General features: G+C 38.0%; 1 protein-coding gene across 1 annotated transcript in view; it reads right to left on the bottom strand.

Annotated features, from left to right (window-relative positions):
• Positions 1-443: 443 nt before the first annotated feature.
• LOC108503469 (ubiquitin-conjugating enzyme E2 E2) overlaps positions 444-22111 on the bottom strand; it is a 198408-nt gene continuing 176740 nt past the window's right edge. Inside the window, exon 5 of the mRNA XM_017827416.1 lies at positions 444-1219. Coding sequence (XP_017682905.1) covers positions 1122-1219 — 98 coding nt within the window. The 3' untranslated portion in view covers positions 444-1121. The remainder of the gene's footprint in view (positions 1220-22111) is intronic.

Raw genomic sequence — 22111 nt, 5'->3', positions numbered from 1 at the left:
GCAATGGGCTCAATTTTCCCATCGAAAACCTTCATTTATTTTTTTAAATAACAGTAGCTTTTACAGTCAAAGAGCTTGGAGAAAGGCAAAATGAGGCCTGCTGTATAAAATCAACATCAGTATTCTGCTTTCACTGCAAGGCTATTTTTATAGCCAACTATTTTAAATGTAACAAGATGGATAAAGTGAAGCCATAGTATAAAAGATGTAGCATGAGGCTTCTGAATAGCAAGGCTGAGCATAGGCACGTGAAAGAAAGGCCTTAACATTTGGAAAATGTTTGTATGTGACAGATATACACAATGAATTCTGAGTTAAGAAATGCATTGTTGAGAAGAAGTGAATAGTTCAGGTCTAAAAATAGTTGTTTAACCTGCAGTTGTATTATGTGAGGACTGCACAGCCTATACTGCACAAAGGCAAAAGCACTGTCTTGCAAGAAGTGCATTTATCAGCCACAGTGTTTTATTGAGTGCTTTAATAATACAAGTGTACATCAACTGATCCACAGTCAAAAGTGGCAGGTCCCTAAGAAATTTACAAGCACTTTTTTTTGTTGTTTTTTAAGTAAATCAAAATACATATTAATTTGTTCAACGCAATAGCCTTTTGTGTGGGAAACAGAAGGCTAGTGATAAACACAGTCTTAGTAATGCACAGTGATTCTTGATTTTAAGCTTTTATACAAAACTTGTTCCCAGTAGCATGCACCCACCATTAAAGACTTCAGTACAAAAAAATAACCCTAAACACTACATTTAAGTAGAAATGAGATATAATTCTGAATTTTTTTGTTTTCCCCAAAACCACATGAAAGAAAAAAAACAAAACAATCCCACACATTAATACAAAGCTTTGTGATAAAGCTCTATACTATTACAGATCCAACATTCTTTGCACTGATAACCAAAATTCCCTGTCTACATTTGAGGGAAACAACTTTCAAGTTAACAGAACAAAAAACCCCAGAACAAATAAAAATAAAACAAAAAAAGAAAGTAAGGACAACCTTTTGTCACAAAATGGTTCAAAATTTAATAAAAAATAAGAATGAAGGGGAGGGCTATTGATGCACTTAGTGAATGTGCTTGCACAGGTCCAGCAAATCCTAGAGTAGGTTCCTATGTGGCGTATCGCTTGGTCCACTGTCTGGCCATTCTGTCGTGCTCTGCTCTGTTAGTCATGTACTGAGTGGCAATGCTTCCAACCAGGGGGTCAGCTGAAAAGGAAACACAAAGTGTGAAATACGCATCAGCCTTGAAAGGATGAAAAAGCTATTTTTAGATCCACATTCATTCAGTTCTCTTAGGTTAAACTGTAAGAACAAGGTGCCTACATATGCTAGCCTAATTTTGAAAGCGTGGAAGGAAGATGGGGAGAAGGTGGCTTGCAATTAGCTATACATTTCTGTGAAACATATAACTGAAACAATATTCTAAAATTATACTTCACAAAAAAAAGTTCTGATAATTTCATTTTGAGCTAAAATTCACTTTCAGATGATGTAATTTATTTATGGTATTAGATTCCCACAAGTATATATATTCTCACCTAAGAAGAGGATGGGCTCTAATTCTATTATCAGGTTCAATTTTTTTTAACGCTTCTAGTTTTAAAGCATAAAGAAATATAAGGAATTAAGGCAGTAAGTACTATTTTCAAAGTGACAGAAGTTAATTCCAAACTTTGGAATTGTTATTTAATTTAAGGGATCTTTCTGAGCATTCATATGGCCAGAATGCTGCATGATATGGTCTGAATCTCCAAATACTTCACAAATAATTAATCAAAACCAATCAGTCCCCTAAGAAAAACAAACCAAGTCAAGACATTCCCATAAGTGATTGCATTTAATCAACATTTTTCTCTTTCAGATACTTTTCTCAATTTAAAGCAGACAAAATGTATAGAGATTTTCCCTTTTTTGAGGGAAACCCATACACTTAATATTTTTGCTGCAACAGTAAATTTTCTGAGATTGTACCATGTAAGTCCAGAGGCACTGATACCACACTTTTTCCTGACTTAGGACAGAGGAATATGACTTCTTCTGAAAGCTAGGTAATAATCAGCTTTGTAGTTGACTGAAGATGGTGCCATTGAACAATATGACTCATAGCTTCCCTGGTACAGTTGTAATCTGAGTGGGGTGCTTGTACTATTAACCACTGAAACTCCTTGGACAAGACGTCAGATGTTACTCTGCTTCTGTAAAGCAGAGTAAATCTGGGCTTTTTTTGTTTGGTTGTTAATGATAGGAGTTTATGATAGGAGAAATATGTTGGTTTAGCCAAAAATCAATTGATTGGCATACTGACAACATCATCAAATATTAGTACATAATATCTAATAAAAAAATCTTTTGGTTTGCATGCATACCCTGCACTTTCAGGAAGAGCCTGTGATTTGAATGTCAAGTTTACACTTTCTAAATTAGTAAGGCAAGTTATCACTGTGACTGCAGTGTACTATGTCCCTGTAGTCTCAGTCCTGTGAACACTTACTGCATGTGCTTACTTTTAATATTCTAATATAACCAGGGAAGGTCACCGAGGCCTGAACTTGACTATTTTTACATTCATAAGTGTCCAAGAAGCATATCTGATCTAAGATTCATTTTAAAAGTTGTAGACTAGAAAGTATATCACATTTAACTCCTCGGCCAAGGTGGAAAAACTACGTAGGGGATTACCAGAAGGATTTTGTTCTGTGCAAATAGGAGGCTAATAGTATATGGGCATTTAAGTAGTGAAAAGATATCCATGGCTGGAACAAGGTTTCAGAAGCACTGTAGGGTAAATAGGGAACTTGGGCAATAGGAAAGGGCAACATTTCCTTCACAAAAAAATTAGGGAGTAGTCACAGGGAAACGTTGTCATAGTGTAACACTAGTTTGGGGATCAGCCTGACAGCACTGCTGCGAATTCCCACACCCTCCTTGGATGCAACGCCACTGCGTAAAGAAACGCTTTCGGAGACCCCTGGAGAAATGGACCCTAAGAGTTGAACTTGAAAGGAATCCTTGAAGTAAAATTTGACGAATGTCCTGGTTTTCATACTGTTGGGAAAGGTGGTGTTCGGCCTCTGAGGCATCTGGCTGTGATGGGCTGCAGGACATTATAATCTGGGAATGTGGCAAGTCCTTCTTGAGGTTTAGTGCACATTTAAAGTGCTGAGTCTAAGATCTTTACAAAGCCTTCCATGAAAAGTGATGTGCTGTGGTAAAGATTTACCCTGTTCAAATCTGAAGGTTTTTTATGTGCAGGATGAATGTTTCTGCGAAAGCATGTCTTTCACATTGAGAGGTGTAAATCAATTTCTTTGATAACACTCCAAGGGTACTGAGGATCACATCATCATCCCCAATCCTTGATGATAATTATAATTGTTTCCTAGTGTGGGTTTCCATGTATATCTCCTTTTGGGAGGAAATATTTCAACAACATACATATTTAGAAGGCTTTGGAAGGTACAGGTTCTTCCTCTCACTTCCTCACAGCATGGGAAGGTGTCTCCTCTCTTTTAGGGTGAGAGAATCAGTGAGAGGAGTTCTTGGTAAGAAGGTGTGGAAATCTGTTGAAGCCCAGTAATGTAGAGAACTGGGCTGTTTGTTTATCCATACGTTCAAGTCTTTGTCTTTGCAGTATTTTGTTTGGCAGTTGGGGAAAGAGTGGAGGTGATGGCCTGCAAGATGTCTGAGGTCTACAAAGCTTTTATTGTAGGTGTGTAAATTCCCACAGAGTGACCTGAGAATCAACTGTCATCTTGGGTAGTTCCCCCAAGCGTCTCCTTCCATTGTTGTCTGCCTGTATGAAGCAGGTCTGTGGAAGCAAACCACTTGCTTGCTGTAGCATGAGTGGGAACATCTGCACTCACAGCCAGCTGCCAAGCAAATGCTACTAAAAGGTACTCTCAGTAATAACAGTAAAGACATTGTTTTTTTCAATTTGGTTAAAAGTTTTTTAGGTACAATATTGAATAAAAGAACAAACCTATAATTTGGCAAAGCCACTTGCTTGTTTGAGACCACAGACTGAGGGAATAGAAAAATAGTTACTGACACTGAGGCCCCGCTATTTCACATCTCTATCAGACAGTCTGAAGGTGTGTTGTCATTACATGTAGTTACTTATGAGGATTTTAAAAAGGACACTTCAATAGATGTTTGAAGAGCTGGCTTATTTTAGCAGTTCCCATGAAGGCATAAAGCCATCAGGAGGCACAACTGCTTTGTTTGGGAAGTCAGGACAGATGGTGAGGAGGGAAATTTAAACTTCAGATCAGAGCCACCCAACCGGTGGCACACTGGCCAATTCCATGCAGCATGCTGCATCTGTGCCACAGCATTTAAGGACAGTATGTGAGCTCCAGAAATGCCACGGATTCTTCCTGCACCTGTGTGGGCAGTTTCAGCCAGCTGGCAGGCCCAAGGAGACAGATCTCTCAACCCTTCAGGAGTCATGAGTTACTGTTGTTACACAGTTCACTGGGATGGGCCATGAAATGAAGATTACAAGATAAATTGAAGCACCTTAATTAAAACAATTAAACGATTTAATTCTCAACATGCACGAGCCTTGGTTATAGTGTCTAAGTCCTACAAAATACCAAGTATGAGGAAGAAATCTCACAAAATATCAAGGGAAAAACAGCAGTTATCATTTACCTCCTAAACTATGTAGCACATGGCTGAGCATCATGTGGTTCTCAGCTAGGCTGCACTGTTTGACGGGTATTGTGAAATCTCCATTAGTAAGGTCAAATATGTATTTATAAAACAACCACTGCATAAACTATCTAATTAAGACATAAAAAGGAATACTGGATCTCAAAATTCATATGGGCATTTTTCCCATGTTTCCATTTCTCTTTACCAAAAACTATTTCTTATTTTCCATTTGTATATATCTGTGGTTTTATTCTTGATGTTAGAAATTCGTTTCTGTAACTAACAAACTGCTTGAGTTTTATCTTTTTTTTTTTTTTTTAATAAGTAGCATGATTCATCATTGAAACAGGGTTCATTTTACAATTTGACTCCAAATGGGACTGTGTCCAACAGACAACAAAACCAGGTGACAGGAATATAAAGCTATGCCAGAAATGTGTTATCAGAACAACCTAGTAAAAGAAATTAAAATAAACCCAAAGTAAATGAACAACAATAACAGCAAAACTATGGAACTGCTGGCCTGGCAGGAGGAATGTACTCTTGGTGCACCAGATGCATGGTGGCTGGCTTGCGAGCCGGGATGGCACCCCCTGTGCACAACTCCTTCCCTGCCGTGTGGGCAGGTATGGGCTTCCCGGCCCTCAGGGTGCCGGTGGCTGCAGAAGCCAGGATGAGGCAGAGCGACTGTGTATGGCACTTGGCAGCACTGGAACCTGGGAGCAGGTTTGTGGGTGGCAGTGGCTGTGTAGCCACTGTAGGAAATTGTGCTGTGGCACACACTCTCAGCCCGCCAGAGAAGCTGCTGCAACTCTTTGGACGTTTAAAGTTTTGTAATTTACTGTTCCTCCTAGTCCCAGACTCTAACTTCTAAAAATCTGCCGTAGAATGCCTCTATAAGCTTTAACTTGTGTAAAGAAAAAATTTTATTCCATACTCTGATTGGTTCAATGTAAAATATTAACACAGCAGGAGTTACAGCATCAAATTTCATGTTAGAGGACAGTGGATGAGTAATGGAAATATATAAAAAAAGCACCATATTATACAGGCAAAGACAGAAGCTATGGTTCAGCGATGTAGTTTACATGGAAAATGTCAATCAAAAGACTTAAACTATGAAGAAAAGCTTCTGGATGATTTATAGGAAGACTGCAGCTGCTAAATCCCTCCTCACCTCACCATATGTAATCCTCATGTTATATCACAATTCATGAAATTGCCCTGTATTTATGTGGATTTGAAAGCTGGGTGAGCTGGAGCTTGTCCCTAGCTTGAAAAGGTTGGATGTGCTGCTCTGTGCCACCTTGTCATTTTCTTTTGCAACCACTTAGTATGACTGTATAAGGAAGAACATTTGTGTCTCATGTCTGCTGTAAGGCTAATCAAATTTACAGCCCAATTCTAGTAAGTTAATGCTATTGGGGATTTGGATGAGCCGAGGTTTGGTCATTACAAAATTTCAGCTGTGTTTAATGCTAGTTAAACTGCTTTATCATTCAGAAGACAGACTATAATTCTTCTTTAAAACTACTTTTCCCCCAAATAAATGAAAATATATTGCTATACTGTATTTTTCTCAGCTTGTATTTTTATAGCTATTTCTATGTCAGCAAATAGCAATTTCAGAGCAGAATTCATCTCCTGGGCTTTTCAATGCTCTTTTAAAAATACAGCAAACATACTCTAGTGAAATAAAAAATGGAGATGGTGTGTTTAACAGCTCGATTTCAATGTGCCTTCTCCGTCAGCCACACAATATGCAATGAAATTCCAATTGGTAATGCCAACATGGTTAAAGAGACACACATTTAGACTTAAAACATACATTATGGGTGTTTGTATGCATTTTATATACATTTTTATGAGCATTTATAAAGTAGAATCATATTTCTAGTGAAGTATTTTGCAGTCTTAATAGAGAACAGCTGATGGAGCCAGTTATTGCGCTACTACAAGTGGGTTCTCAGAAAGATTTCTGGAACACCTTAAAAACTAAAAAAAACCCACAGCCCTACAAAAATCTCACAGTTTCTTTAGCCAAATATTTACAATGTTTTGTGTTTTTTTTGGTCCAGGTTAAGATTCAGCTCTGTATCAGGGGGAATTCAAAAGAGTTGGCCTCCACCTGAAGAGCAGAATTAAAGTGGAAGGATTTCCAAAGGTTAGATGTAATTTGAAAGGTCTTATTCCTTCTGAACTATAAATGACTCCATCCTCATTGCTGTGAGAGGCAACTCATTGCCAGGCTCTAGGGAACTACCTGTACTGAAAAATCAGTCACCAAAAATTAAATGTTAAATTTAGAAGAGCTTTAGGAATACGTAATACTATGGAATACTACATTTTCTTTCTTTATAACAGCCTCTCTTTCCAAATATTATGCTGTATTTCTTTTTCAATTAAAAAATGTGGAGTGCTTGAGCTTTTTTTTTTTTAGGAAAAGTTGAGGTGTATGTCATCTACAGGATAGCAACCTTGGAGTCATCTTTATAAAGCAGCACAACCAGGATTGGTTACCCCAAAAACAAACCTTCCCAAAATAAAAGTTCATATTTTCAGTAACTACATTTTGTTTGGTCATTTCAGTGCAAATAGCAGTGCAGGATGTTCCCATATTGGCTTGCAGTGAAAGCCACGACTTCTGAATCCAATTTTTGTCAGTTTTAATATTGTACCAACTTTTAAGAAATAGGTCCCAAAAGGCAAATTGAAAAAAAAAAAAAAAGATTGGGGCAAGAGAAGAAACTAATAATTCATTGAGACACCAATTTTCTTAACAGCAAACACTGACCGCTTGCTTCACACCAAAACCACCCCTAAAATTAATTAAAAAATATTTAATATCTAATTATACTTTTTATGTTGTTTTCAGTGGTATCCAGGCTAGTGTTATAAAAAGACCAGCCAGTAAAAACTGCAAAGGCAGCGTGAGACATGCTATACCAAATACGTCACAGAACAATTTAATACTCTGAGAGGAAGGGATTAAGGGAAGATTAATTGTTTGCGAGTAATTTTATTTATAATGTCACTTTGCCTTGGGAAGTTTTCATAGTTAACCACATATCACCTGTTTTAAACTTAATGAACCCCTAGAAGACCATGTCAAGGATCCTGTGTGTCTTGACGTGGAAAATGAAATATGTGAAATGCATCATAGTGTCCTTCAGTGATCTTAGAGCAGCAGTGTTGCTCTCTTTTGCTATCATTAATAATAATGCACAGACTAAGTAATTCTTTGAAGGCAAAGACAGGTGGAGTAGCACACTGAATTACTCCACTGACCTTTCACCTTTGAAAAGAGTGCTGGAAATCAGGGCACAAGTGAAAATGAGTGCAGCGCAGCACTAATCCCTGTTTGTGCGGCAATAAAACTATCCTCGCGGTTGGGAGTCTGATCAACACACGCGTACGGATGGGAACAACAGAGTGATTCAAGGCAGAACAAAGGGCAGTAGCAGGGCTCTGAATTGCTTTACACAGCCTACAAGCTGAACTACAATTTATTTCTGACTTTTACAAAATCACAGTTCCAACTATCCATATAGAAAGTATTTAACAATCTGCGAGGCTCTTTGAAAGCAATACAGAAGAAAGATAAAGTGATCAATAAACACTGTAATAAAAAAGAGAACAAATAAAGTGAATTGTTTCAGTAAAGAAAAATAATTATTAGAGAGGAAAGGAGCAAATTCTGGAAAGGTCTAATGTCTACTAGGAAAAGAGTCAGCGAAGCTAATATCAACTTTTCAACAGAAATCATACAATATGGCATATAATGAAGTCTGCTTCTTATTTCATGAACTAGTTTTGCAGATTTGGTTGGTCACATCTTAACATTCAACCGAAAAATTCTAATGCATATAGAAAGAATGTTAAGTGGTCTTACAGTGGTGCTTTAGTTTCCCATGTGTAAAGCTGGACTAATGCTTTTCAATCACCCAGGCTATTCTGAGAATAAATATTGTAAAAATTGCAAGGTATCTGTATACTTTCGTAAATGTGGCTATATCCATGACTAGACTCTAAATTCTGAGCTCTGTAGAATTGTCACAAACACATCTGACTGCTATTAAGTTTGTACAATGATTGCAGTTACACAAATATTAAGGCATGCATGACTTGATTATGATGTCCAAACTGTTGTCTGGAGAAAAAATGCTGCATATCTTCAAAAATAAAAGAGCTCTGCAAATCCAGTTTAGAAAACATCCATTTACTAAAATATCCATTTTGTAAGCATGGAAGAAGAAATTCATTCCTCTCTCTCAACTTGCCTGATTGCTGTCAGGCTACCTACCACAGATCTGTGTGAAATATGAGGCTGCCTAAGAAAAAGATGTTTCAGAAATAAGGAGTATTATCTGGCCCAATTTTATTAACGCAGCTCTTAAAGGAAAGTGTTGGCAGTGATTCATCTCTGTATCTTGCCAAGGGAAATCATTCTTGTTTAAAGAGAAAGATTCTTTTTCCAGTTTTTAGTCAGATTTCTATAAACTTCACTGTCTGACTGGGAGTTAGTAGAGGCAATCGTGGATCAGTGAGGCACAGTGTACCGATCTTGAAGAGTTGTCTTTAATTAAGGAAGAACATGCATCTATCAGAAGTACCAGCATGCTGGAACAATTAAAGTTCTGAAATAACACACTTCACTTTGATGCTTGGATGAGTCTCAATATTAAAAGCAAAGATACATTAGCAATGTATCTGTTCATAATAATGAACTCAACTGAGAAATAGTCATTGCTATTGGAAAAAAAATTATAAAAAGGTGTTAGTAACTACAGAACTTGATTTGAAAGACATTACACGGCATGTGGTTTGATAAAATTTGCAAAAGTTACAGCAATATGCATTTACCTTGTGGAAGCTGGCCGTGAGTAGATAATAAGGAAACCACAGCCCCCAGATCTCAAAATGCTAAGACCCATAATGTAACTGGCATTTATCCATAGGGTCATAAGTCTTTTTTCAGAAAAGCACTGGATGTGATTTTTTTTTTTTGTGTCTGAAGATTCATTAAAGGAGGGATAGATACTCTATAGGAATGCTAGTGTGTTTAGCATTTCTTTCATCTAAAGATAAAAGAACCAGTTTTCTTCTGGGTTTGTCTCTTATTACTTCCCACTAATCACCTACTTCAGGCAGAGGATTGACCTATGGGTTTTACACATCCTGAATGAACAGTTTAATCACAAAGCAACTATGTGTAAAGCTATTCTCTGTGACCATGCTTTGTGCAATGTTAGGCATCCTATAGCCACAAGCACCAAAGGTAGATTACTCTGCAAGAAAACCAGGAGGTCCAATAGGATTCACTTACCGTGTGGATTCCCAAAGGATAAGGAGGGGAGAAGGTGTTACTGCATGGTATGGTCTTTGATGGCATTTAGACACTGAGAGGAAAATGAGTTGCAAAGCCATCTTCACTCTTACAAGTGTTTGAATGTGAACAAAAAATCATCAACTTAAACACATCCAGATCATTTTAGGTCAGATGCAGAAGTCATCTGAATCCTGCTCTTTTATCTATCCCTTTATACCTTTATTGCAATTAATCCTTGGAAGCCTACATATGTTATGAATGCTGCTTATTTTGGTTTAATCTGATTTTCTTCTTCTTGTCCTATAAAATCTCATTATTAATTTGTCACATTTAAATCCCAAACTGCTTTTAAGAATCCCATACAAAATGTCAAAAGAATACAAGAGGCCTTTATTTACAAAGGAGTGGGTTAGTGAAGAATTTTGTCCCTACTAAAGGCCTACTAAATAGGACTCTTTCATCGCCTAGGGCCTGAAATCCCTTGGCAAGTTGAACATCCCTTGGAACAGGAATAGGAACTTAAATGTGCCTTGCATGAACACACCTCTTACTGTTACCCAGTAATGACACAAAAAATAGTCAGGCCTCTCCATTCCCTATCTACCCTTTCTCCCGGGGAACATGCGGAAGGAAGTCACAGCCTGTATCTGGCTCAGACATATCTAAGTTTATATCTTCATCCAGAGGCAGTGGAAGAAAAATGCATGGAAACTAATTTCTTCAGAATTTTTGTTGGTATGGCCCAAATGCTGTCTTTGATGGTGATGGCTTCTTGATTTTTCTGGACTGCAGGCATGGGTCATTTGAGCCTGTTTATGTGATCCAACGTCGTGGCCTCAATGTTGCCACATCTGTGGTCCATACTGTTCTAGAGAAGGCATCCTAAAATGTTACTGCACTATAAAGGCTGGGAATAAGTGCCATCTCTGCAGAGTATGAGACAGGGACTTCTGGAGTCAGTCTCACTGCTAATGTGTACACTTGACAGGTTTCTGACAGTTCAGAGTGGTGAGGTCTGATCTCTCAAGCACTGCAGATTTGCAGCAATACTGCCCTACCAAAAGAGGCATCCAAGGAAGGTGCTTGTACCAACACACACTGGCTAAAAAATGTATGAAAACCAGAGTGCCATCCTGCCCTGAAGACAGGGGCTGGCCACTTATGGTGACACTTCTGGAGGCTGATCACAGAGGTGACATGGGACACTGTATGAAAGGAGCAGGGTGGTGCGAGCTCTGGCAATGACTGAGGAATCAGCAGGTGAGTGAAAAAATAATCCCATTTTAGTAACCAACCAGACTATCCACTTCTAAATTAACTTCAGAATGTGAATATAATTACATTTAATTATGAGCAGGTTCTAATAGGACTAGAAGGAAAAACAGGTTAAACAAAATAACTAGCATTCATCATGTAGGCAGGTTTTGCTCCTGGATTAGTTGCAATGGAGTTACATGACAATGCTGAAAAAAGATTGAATTTGTGATATTTTACAGCAATAATTTCATATTTAGTAACAGGTAAAATAACTTTACTTGGAAATCCTATCTTTCCTGCCTGAGGGGTCACATTGACTCCATTGCCATGCCTGACTAAATGATAATCACTTTGCAAAATGATTCCATGCATTGGCATAAAAAGCCCTAAGACCGAGCCGTAGAAAAAAGCTATACAAGGTAGAGATGGAAAAGACATGGAAGGTCATGAAGGCATTCCTTCTGCAAGTATAATACTGTGTCTTATAGTAAATTCTAATCGATATATTAAGACCCAAGCAACAAGGATTCCAGCTCTTGAGAATTTGCCTAAATCTAATTCATCTTGAAGTTGCAAATGCTCCGTTCCATAGAAGAGCCTTTTACTAAGCCTTACACGGATGGAAAATTCTACAAACAATTTACTAATCAGAGCTCTATTTCTGTATCCCATATGAATGTGAAATCTTACAGTACAGCCCATCCTTAAATTTGGGACAATTACACCATATATTTTGGTATTTAACTAGCTGTCTACAACTCCATCGAATGCACCTGAACTTAATTTGCTGTGAAAATAGGGACTCTGAAACACATGCTGCATATAATTTGTTATATTTGTTGCCTTTGATAGATCTGCAAAACTGTAAAAAACAAACAACCATTTCCTCCTCCCCTGCTGAATAATGTAGAAAATTAGCCATGCAAAATAAGAGAGACTTGTCTTGCAGCAGTGTAAATCATCTCTGAAGGTAGAATCTCAATGACTCAGGAATACTAATTTCTGAAATTTTACTCAAGAAGATGAGAGACTAAATGATTTAACAGCTAGCATACTTATATCTAGGATTCTAAATATTGCTTTTCAGGACTGACTCTACATTCTTATGGGGAATCTGCTAGCCAAATGCAGCAGACTTCTTTTTACAAGCTTGAATAATGTGGAACAGTGTGATTTCTATAGTGAAACAGGAATAATTCTATTTTAAGAACAGGAAGAATCAGTCTTAAAAATAGTTGTGCTAATCAGGGTCCTGAAGGTGGTTTGTAGGCAGTCAGCAACGTATGGCAAGAAAACTGAAAGTCTGTCCTTGCCTTCACATTAAAAAAGGTACACAGGGAAAAAGAAAAACAACAATCACACAAAACAAAACCACCACTTAGTAAAATGGAACAAAGTCTAAATGAGAAATCTGGAGTACAAAAGCTCAGCAGGACTGATGCCAGTTAATTCCACCTGAGATTTGAGCTATTTGTACTAACTGGGAATAATGAATATTAGATTAAATTATTATGACATTAGAAAATTCATGTGATGTCTAAAATAATTTATTTTCTATTTTTGTTTATTTTTCCCTTAAATATATACAGTTTTATTAGTGAGAAAAAGATATCCAGTAGAATTGGTTAATCCTGGAAGTGCTGTATCTACTTCATACAAAAAAAAAAAGATTCCAATGTAATTAAGGACATGTCTGCATTGGCTAGACAAAACCTGCATGAAACCAAGAAAATACATTTAAAGACTGTAAATTATTACAGGGTATTTTGAAAGTAGGAGACAGTTCAGTTGGTATCTTGGAACTCATTCAAATTAAACTGGAAGTCTATATTTTATATATGAGAAATAACTAAGAGCTTTATTTAAATACTTCAGATTGTTAAACATTTAACGTTGATGACTTATTTTGGTCTCGGTTCACACAAAGATTTATTATGTGTATTCACCAAATTACCTATCTTCTCTCTGAGGTAACGGGCATAAGAAACCTCCACTGGTACTATTTTAAATTACACGTTTATTGGAAGGAAAATGAATTGTAACCTTTTGTATTTGTACCATCCATCACTCATGCATTTTTGCAAGTACTCTTAATTTAATGATGGTTGAGCTGAAGCTCATAGAAATTCTGTTTCTTGAGCTGAAATAAACCAACTTCAAAAAACTCTGTATGTATATTTATCATACAGCTTTTATAAGCTTCATTAAAAAACCCCCAAAACCTAAAAAACCAAAAAAGTCAGGCGCATATTTTTCCAGCTTTACTTCTGTTTTGTGATATAACTGTATTTTATATGTTCTAGAAACCCTTTTTGAGGAACAATAAAAATTAGGAACAGTTAAGGGTAGTGACAGGACTCTTTTCTCTCATGAGTGTCAATTACATCCCTTTACATTTATTTCTTGACAGAAATGTACAAAGCCTCTTTACTGATTTGTATTTGAGTCAATCTCTGATTTAATCAGATGCCATTTAATAAACTGATAGTTGGGTATTATTATGTCTGAAGTTCAATTTTTCCCACATCTTCTTAAATAAAAACAACACAGAAACTGAAAACATGGAAAAGTCATTAGCAGCATGGTCAAACCTTTCCCACTTAAGAAATGGTTGAAATCTAAGCTTGTTTCTTCTAGAAGAAACAAAACGACAAAATAAGATGTGGCAGGTAATTTGGTAAAGAAGATTATTAAAAATAAAGTGGTCTTGCTTATCTTTTCTGTAGTAAGAAAGGAACATAAACGAAATGTCAACACATTAAGCTAAAAGGAAGAAGATGGTTCGTATACCAAATAGTTAGACACATCCAGAAATACAGTGTAGGAATAATAAAAGGCAATTTTGGAAAATTAAAAAAGAAATAGAAAACTTAATAGTCATGCACCACCTGAGTCACCATTGCAAAGGCTGTTACTGCTCCTGCTTCAACACATAATCTGATAGTCAGCTGTGGTTCAGAGGGAATTTCCTTTCCTGTATGTAACTGTGCGAGTAAAGTGCTTTGAGGGATTTTTACTCTTTTGTCTGAACCACTGAGCGATGAGCAGCTACAGGCAGTGTACCTGACTGAGCCAAGTAGTACTGGTTTTCTGCTAGAGAATGACTGTACTTCTTCTAGAGATTGTTCTTTGTAGAGTTACAGATACATCAGATAAAAAAAAAAGAACAGGATAAGTGCATGGGTGACTGGCATCTAGAGCTACAGCTAATGACTGTGTCATGCCTTGGATACCACAAAATCCAGACAGCACATTTTATTTTTAAAGACTAATCTCTACCATTCGCTTTCTAAATTATATAAACCCACCAATTTTCTTTAGTAAATAGTTCCAGACACTTTTCAGGAAAAAAATTTATTTAAACAGATTGTAGACTTCTGAAACCATAATGGGGGGGTTTAAAACTAAGTATTTCTAAACAATCTTACTTCTATAGTTGTGTTAATCTTTTTAACGATGCCTTGTGAGCTTTGAATAACCTAAATCTAAACACACTAAAACCCTCTAGCTCACAAATAATGATCTACCCATAAGGTGTTGTCAAAGTGCAACTAAAAAGAGCAAAGATTTAGGCCGACATCAATAGTAATCCTGATCCAAGCCTCCCCCCCTTGCACACTAATTAGGAGATATTCCACGACATATTTTCCTGAGAACTACTAATGGGATGACAGTTCACAAATGTCTTCTCTGCTGTTATAATAATCCCCACAGTCACGGGTTCACGTTGAGGGAACTTAGTGAACTGATAAGAACAAAATCTTGTAACAGTTTCATCAGCTCTTCATGGCAAAGGAAATTAATTCTATTTCAATGCTTACCCGTGTGCAATTTTCATAATGTGCTGCTGCATTGCTCGCATTTACATCTGTTTAATTTCATGTTTCCAGATCATGTCCACAGAGTTAAAGATATATAGGTGTATGTGTCTGCAAATATTTAAAGACCAGATGTATAGCAAGTGTCTTCCTGGCAGTGCTGAGAGGCTCCTAGTGGGACTTCAGATGTTTAAATCCCACAGGAAGTACTGAAAACCCTGCCAGCTGTCAGCCGTCATCTTTAGGTGCCTAAATGTCTTTAACATATTGGTACTGTGTGTTCAGCTTGGAATATGAGAAACTGTAAGTGATTCGAACTATAGAATAGCAGTTAGGATTGTATACATATTGGAGTACAGCTAGTACAGTGCAATATCTTTTAAAAAGAATGAAAAGAGAAAGCACTGATAAACTATCAAGAATTTGTAAATAACAGCTCTAGATTCTATGATACAATCAATGCAAATATGTACATATTACACATGTAGCAGGTTCTGCAGAACAGGTAGGGGAACACACAGTATTCAAGCAAGCACTTTCTTGCAAAAAGAACTTGGTCTCAATTGATGGAATTTCTTTGCTTATGTGAATGAAATTGATGGTGGTGGGTTTTTCCCAAGGCAATCCCAACTTTGACTAAGTCATTCTGTACTCACTGAGAGCAGAACAAAATCCATCAGTTTTATGCTGCATTTTCTTTCATGCTCCTTTAGGACAATTTATTAGGATGGCCTTCATGCAAAACACCCATTTGCTCTGCTCCCAGCCCAGCAGCACCATGACAGCAGAGCAACAACGCACGACACTTTGTCTTTCCTAAGCCAAAGCCCCCGGAGTGAGCTCATTTCATTTGGAGACAATTCATGTCAGAGATGTAAAAAGGGACAGAAAGTTTACATTGCAACTTAGAACAAACCAAAAAACATGACTACCTGGATTGATTCCTTGTTGCTCTAACTTTTGTTTACTGTCTCTTACTTGTTGCCATGCTTGAGTGACATGGCATAGAGTATTTTCCTGCTTCAGATACAGAGAAAGCATTTTCCATTGTGCTGAAACAGCTTAGAAACCTGCCTGTTTCCTGACAGAGCAGAGTATAAAAACTCTGAAGAAAAGGGAAAAATCAGCTCCAAGCTAAAGAATATAAATAATCTCAGACAACAGAGCAATTTCATTGTTTACAGGACCCTCTACTGCTTACAAAAAGGATATATGGCAAAATGAGATTATTTTGTTGTATGTCTGATAGTACTGTGTTGTGACATTGCACCTGGTAGCCTGTGGGTGCCAGGAAAGAATCAAAGTAGCAGGGCTCAGCCAGCCTCATAAAATTATACCAATTAATATTGTTTTGCCAACTTTTAAGTATTTCAGTCATTTTCTAGAATATTCATAACATTTGACACATCTACTCAAATATGAATTATTACAGGATGAGTATTTCTAATTTTAATGAGTATTTTAATGAGTATTTATATTTTACTGTCTTCAGTATTTCTTGACAAAAATATTCAAAAAGGAAACAAAATTTCTTTAGAAACCACAACAGAATATACTTGGACGCAGGAAGGACTAAGAGTGCTTTTTGACAGACTGAATAAAGCTATTAAAATGCTAAATGAGAAAGAAAAAATCAGATTGGATTCTGAGGCAGTTTCTGATAGTAGCAAAATGTGAAGATTATGGCTTTAAGGAAAAAACCTACAAGAATGAGGAAAATGAGAAGTGGCTCATCCCTTGAACTTGCTGTCATCCAGAGTTTCTAAATTCACTTCACAACTGGGGGTGAGGGGAATAGAAGGAATGATAATTGGGAAGTCTAAAAAATTGCAGAAGGAACATCTGATGTGCACTGGCACTGACAGAAAGCAGCCTCTGCTATGGAGAAGCACCAGATGAGGAGGAACATTGTACATGCTTCCTGTTAGACAGACATACATAGAATAACTGAGAGAAAAAAAGATACACCCAGGCTTCTGTGTGGTGAGGGGTATGGACCTGTTCTTCATTACTGGGGGTTGGGTAGCTATTGCAAAGTTTGAACATAGAAGCCAAACAGCAGAGCTGTGACCACAAGTCAGCTGAATTCCCACTCGCAGCCAAATGCTCCAGCACGGAACAGATTTTATTATTACAGCCATGTTACATTTTCCTTTATTAAGCTGCCTTAGATTTATTTTTAAACTTTTTTTTTTGGACAGGCTAGAGTTTTTAAATATCTCAGAAATACTGAAAATAGATCTTTTTTTACTGGTACAGTGGACATCTATTAGTGTATTAAAATGCACTAATGTGGCTGAGGCTGACCGGCTGAAAAGCAGGGCGATTCCTGTGGAACCTGATGTGTCAACGCACACTCGCTTTGTAAGTGGCTGTGGCAATACTGGGTCTTAGTGCCCCAGTGCCAGAGATGATGAGCCCAAAGCAGTGTCAGGAGAATGGAGTGTGTCAATGGGCATCAAGTCAAAGTCTGGCAGCCTCACTCCAACTTCCAGTGGGAGATGCATTTCCCTGAGAGGGTTCAAGTGAACCTACTGCCCTTTGGCTGGGGTGTGCAGAAGACAATTCCATGGATATAGTACTGTATGTATTCCAGGTATTCCTGTCAATATGCAAATTGGTAGAGGTTACAGAATTGTTACAAAAAAGCATTTGGATGAATTTAAATTTCTCAAATACCAACACAGATTCAAAATGTGGAGGTGCTCAAAACTTTCTAGACATCAGATCTACCCATGTTGCACTTGCAAGTAGGGACCTTGCCTGGAGCAATTCCAACAGCCAGCTTTGGGGAAGACTGCTGAAGGCAAACCTGCCAGTGGACAGGGCAGTAGGCATTGCAGCAGGATACCAACTTTCCTCCAAAAATGTATACTGCTGGCTGAAAGGGAAATGGGCTGAGAAACTGCTAATTCAGTTCTTTCACTTGCATATTTTCTGACTTAAATCTCCCCACCTACTCCTGTTTTGCAAAGGTTCTGGAAACAGCAGCAATTCCAGCAGCTTTGTAGCAGGGCAAATACTTATCAGGCTTTTAGGGCTTTTATGCTTATGTTGAAAAGTCACCCTCTAAAGTGCTATTTTAGATCCCATTGAGGATCAAAGATATGCATTAAATTACACTACTGAATCCTTTTCTGCAAAGGATGACAGAACTGGGATTTTATATCTGCAGCAGCAAGAGTACTGAACCTTACACACCTTTAGGAAAATGATAAGGGAGGGGGAAAAAAAGAAAAAAGGAAAGGGAAAAAAAAAGAAAAAAGGAAAAAAAAGGAAAGAAAAAAACCCATAATAACTGAATGCCATCTCTAAAGTTTCCTAAAGTTTCCTAAATACCCTTCATGCAGGTGTATGTAAGGGTGTTAATATTTTTTGGCAGAAAATTTAGGCAAACCTAAACATGCCAAACCACATGGATAACTCGTAATTGCAACAGAAAAACAACAGTATGTTATCCAAAATTGCCAGTTATACCTACTCTGTGATAAAACCAAAGAAGTTTCTGGGTAAGATAAAGGCAAAACATAAGGATGACTCATATAGAGAAAGCTTAAAAGCAGGTCTCATGTCCCTTAGTGAGACATGTAAAGATTCCCATAATCTTAGGATCTTGTTTGACTTTGCTTATCTATGCTTAGATAAATGTAAGTCATTAAAATGCACAGCCACATTACTTCATGTGGGTTAACAAAGTATGAAAACATCTAATAAATTCATGATTCATGGCAGTACTTTGAAAAACAGCACACATACTTCTAACCGAGGTACATTTTATTTGAAAACCACAATGTATGTTGCAGACTTTCTTAACATAAATAGTCTACTTTTCAGAGGTGCTGAAAAACTGCAACTACTATAAAAATTGATGGGGCTCACACCAAGGTAATGTAGTGTCACTTGTCCAACTCATTTACCCTTATAAGTACAGTTACTGTGAAGATATGCACACTTCAGTCTCAAACTGTGTTCACAGCAAACTCACAGTTTCCGGTAGGTTTAAAAGGCAACGAGAGACAAGCAGCTTTACACTGCTAATACAATATGTCACTGAAGTATCTGAGAGCAGAGTCAGAGCAACCAACTTGACTAGTGCCGACCCCGGTGAAGCGGGTACTGCAGGCAGTTGTTTGTGCATTTCCTTTGTCAGAGATTAATATCCTTTTCTAGCAAAAGTCTATTCTTCCTTTTTTTCCTTTTCCTTTTTCCCCTTTCCTTTTCCTTTTTTCCTTTTCCTTTCTCCACCATTTCATCAAAAAACAGAAAAACAGGGAGAATGATGGGGCTAAAACAGAAATAACTTTCAGTGGGGCTGAAGTGAGATAGGGAGATCCAACAGGGAGCAGTAAATATTTCCACCCGGATGACGGTGATGATGAGCGGGTTAGTCTGTCTAGCTGTGCCTCACGCCCCGGTGAACTCTACGAGTCAGGCACATTCAGGAAGGATGACTGCAGTGAGGATGAGCAGGGGAACAGAGAGCTTCTCTTACGGAAGGAGGCTAATAGACACAGGTCTGGTCAGTGTGCAGCAAATAAAGACAAAGAGGAAAGAGGATGGTTCTTCATTAGTATAACCAGGAATGAAAACCAAGAAAATGGTCACTTAAGCTACAGGATAAAAGTTGCTTAAAAACAAGCTGGTATAAAATTCTGTGAGTCAGTTCAGGTTAGGAATCAGGCAGAGGTTTCTAAAGAGCAAAGCAAGTGAGGCCCTGTAGAACCCCCCAGCAGTTACTTTGGCTACAGCTGCCAGCCAAGTGTTCAGCCTAACATTTGTGGGGAAGCAATATTGTGGCTGTCCCCTTCTCAGTCTGCCCCTCATATCCTCTGTCACATCCCCATTGCAGGAGCTCACAGACAGGCACGGCTGTTACACAGGAGAGACAGCCAGGAGCAGCACCAAAGCATTGGTTCCAGAACATCAACTGATGATCGTGGAACTTGCATGTGGGAAAAATGGTAAGGAGCCAGAGCCAGAGGATGAAACCAGAAGGGAGGAGGCTGATGTGAGGGCGATGTAGCCGGCTTCGTTCTGATTTCCTAATCAAGGCTTAGCAGACATGATTTGATGTTAGACTGTTCTGACATCGGGGATAATCAGGCCAGCCAAGTTCAGATCTTGAACACGTGAAGAAGGAAGCCACGCAAAGAATAGTGTTGTAATGTTTCAATTTATTCCTCTGAAGGATTTGCAAATGACATTTTTCCTGCAGCAGGAGAACCTTTGGTAGGGCTGGGATGGCAATGACCAATGGAGAACAATAAGCATTCTAACCCAAATCAGCATCACCAGCTCTCTAACTATAAAAAATAATTAATTTGTTTAGCACTTCAAGCTCAGTAAAATACAAAACCTCAGAGGCCATCTGCACTTGAAAGCTCTTTTGGATTAAGGCAGTGCAGGAATTTACACTCCCCAGGTTCCCTTTGCATACTTAAAGTGCAGTTGATTTTTACTCCAAGAAAGACAGGTTTTTGTAACTTAATACATTTTCAAAGTGGGGAGTGTCCACACCTGTGCTCAAGCACAGAGCCTGTGAGCATTCACTCACATACTCCATTTCATGTAGATGAATGTATCTATCAGGTTTCATAGGGTTGCTCATGCACATGCCAAAACATTTACAGGACTGGAGCCCTGCTTTGTAGAAAGGGATGTGTGTTGTGCCCTCGAGTACCACCTTAAAGAAAAATACTAATCCCCAGACAGGCTGCTAGTGTATCCCACCATCTCTCCCATCTCTCTGATATCATTCCATTTAGCTCTCTCACACTCCCAGATAATGCACACATGTTCACTCATACACAAACCCTACGGCACCCCTTCCCCCCATGAAAAAGTCAGCCAGCTGCTACAAAATTCAGACATTTCATTAACAGAGTTTACTGGATGATACTGCCAAGCAAAATAGAGACAATTAATAATAATCAGGACTGAAGGGTCTGAGACAGCTTATGAGTAAAAGATTGTATTAGTTGTTTGAAAAGGACAAACTCGCTCCTGCCTGGAGTGATAGGGAACAAAGGGCAGTGATGTATAACCAGGGAGGAAAGAGACTCTCTCTGTGGCTTTTGTAGATTACTGTGTGAATGACAGGAGAGGCAGGAGCAAATACCTCTTTTCATTTGCTCAGCCTGCTGGAGAAGAATAGCAGCTCTTGCCAATGAAGCTGCAGCTGTGCTCCAGCTCCGTTTAATCACTGTGTACGACTGAGGGTTAATTAGCTGCCATTCTTACTCCTATTTGTTGTTCTAATGAAGATTTGCATAAATGTAAGAGCAGGGGGTAACTGATACTTGATTCTTCCCTTCAGAGAGGCCAGGGGTGGAACACTTGCCCATCCTAAGTGTTTATGTTTGTGGGAGATTCAGTGTTGCCTTTCCATTTGACCTGATCTGCTTCTGGCTGATGAATGGTGAAAAAAGAGTTCAAAGTTGCTTATCAAATAGAGACCCCTGTTGTGTTTCTGCCTTTAGAAAGGACAGAGGCATTAGAAAATTACTCCCAGCTGACAGAGAGGAAAATACATATATGCATGTTTCTGTACCTACATATGTATATATATCATGTATATATATCATATACATGATATATTTTAGTGATCTATCTATCAGTGATCTACCTATCTACCTATCTATCTATCTATCTGTCTATCTACCTATCTATCCATCCATCCATCCACTCATTTAATGGCACATAACCAATCATTTTTAAATGATAAAATATCATAAAAAATGATGAGACAGGTAGTACAACTGTAACAAATTAGGCAATAGGATGAAAAGTAAGGACCTGTAGGTTTTTGCAAGCTTTCTGTTGTAAATCACTAACATTCAAAGTTCACTTTTTTAATAAAAAAAGTATCTATCATGAAAGAGGAGATCTCCAAGGAAGGCAAAAATGACTCAACAGTTCGCATATACCTGCCATCAGTGCCTTGTGAGAGTGCACCACAGAACTTAAGAAATTGCATTCATTCCTCAAAAAACCAAAGGAAAATTTTAACATGAAGCAGTGACAAAATCCAAAACTACT

This window comes from Lepidothrix coronata, unplaced genomic scaffold (genome assembly GCF_001604755.1).
Source record: "Lepidothrix coronata isolate B3197 unplaced genomic scaffold, Lepidothrix_coronata-1.0 Scaffold139, whole genome shotgun sequence".
Lineage (NCBI taxonomy): Eukaryota > Metazoa > Chordata > Aves > Passeriformes > Pipridae > Lepidothrix > Lepidothrix coronata.
This window is presented reverse-complemented; position numbering and strand designations above follow the sequence as displayed.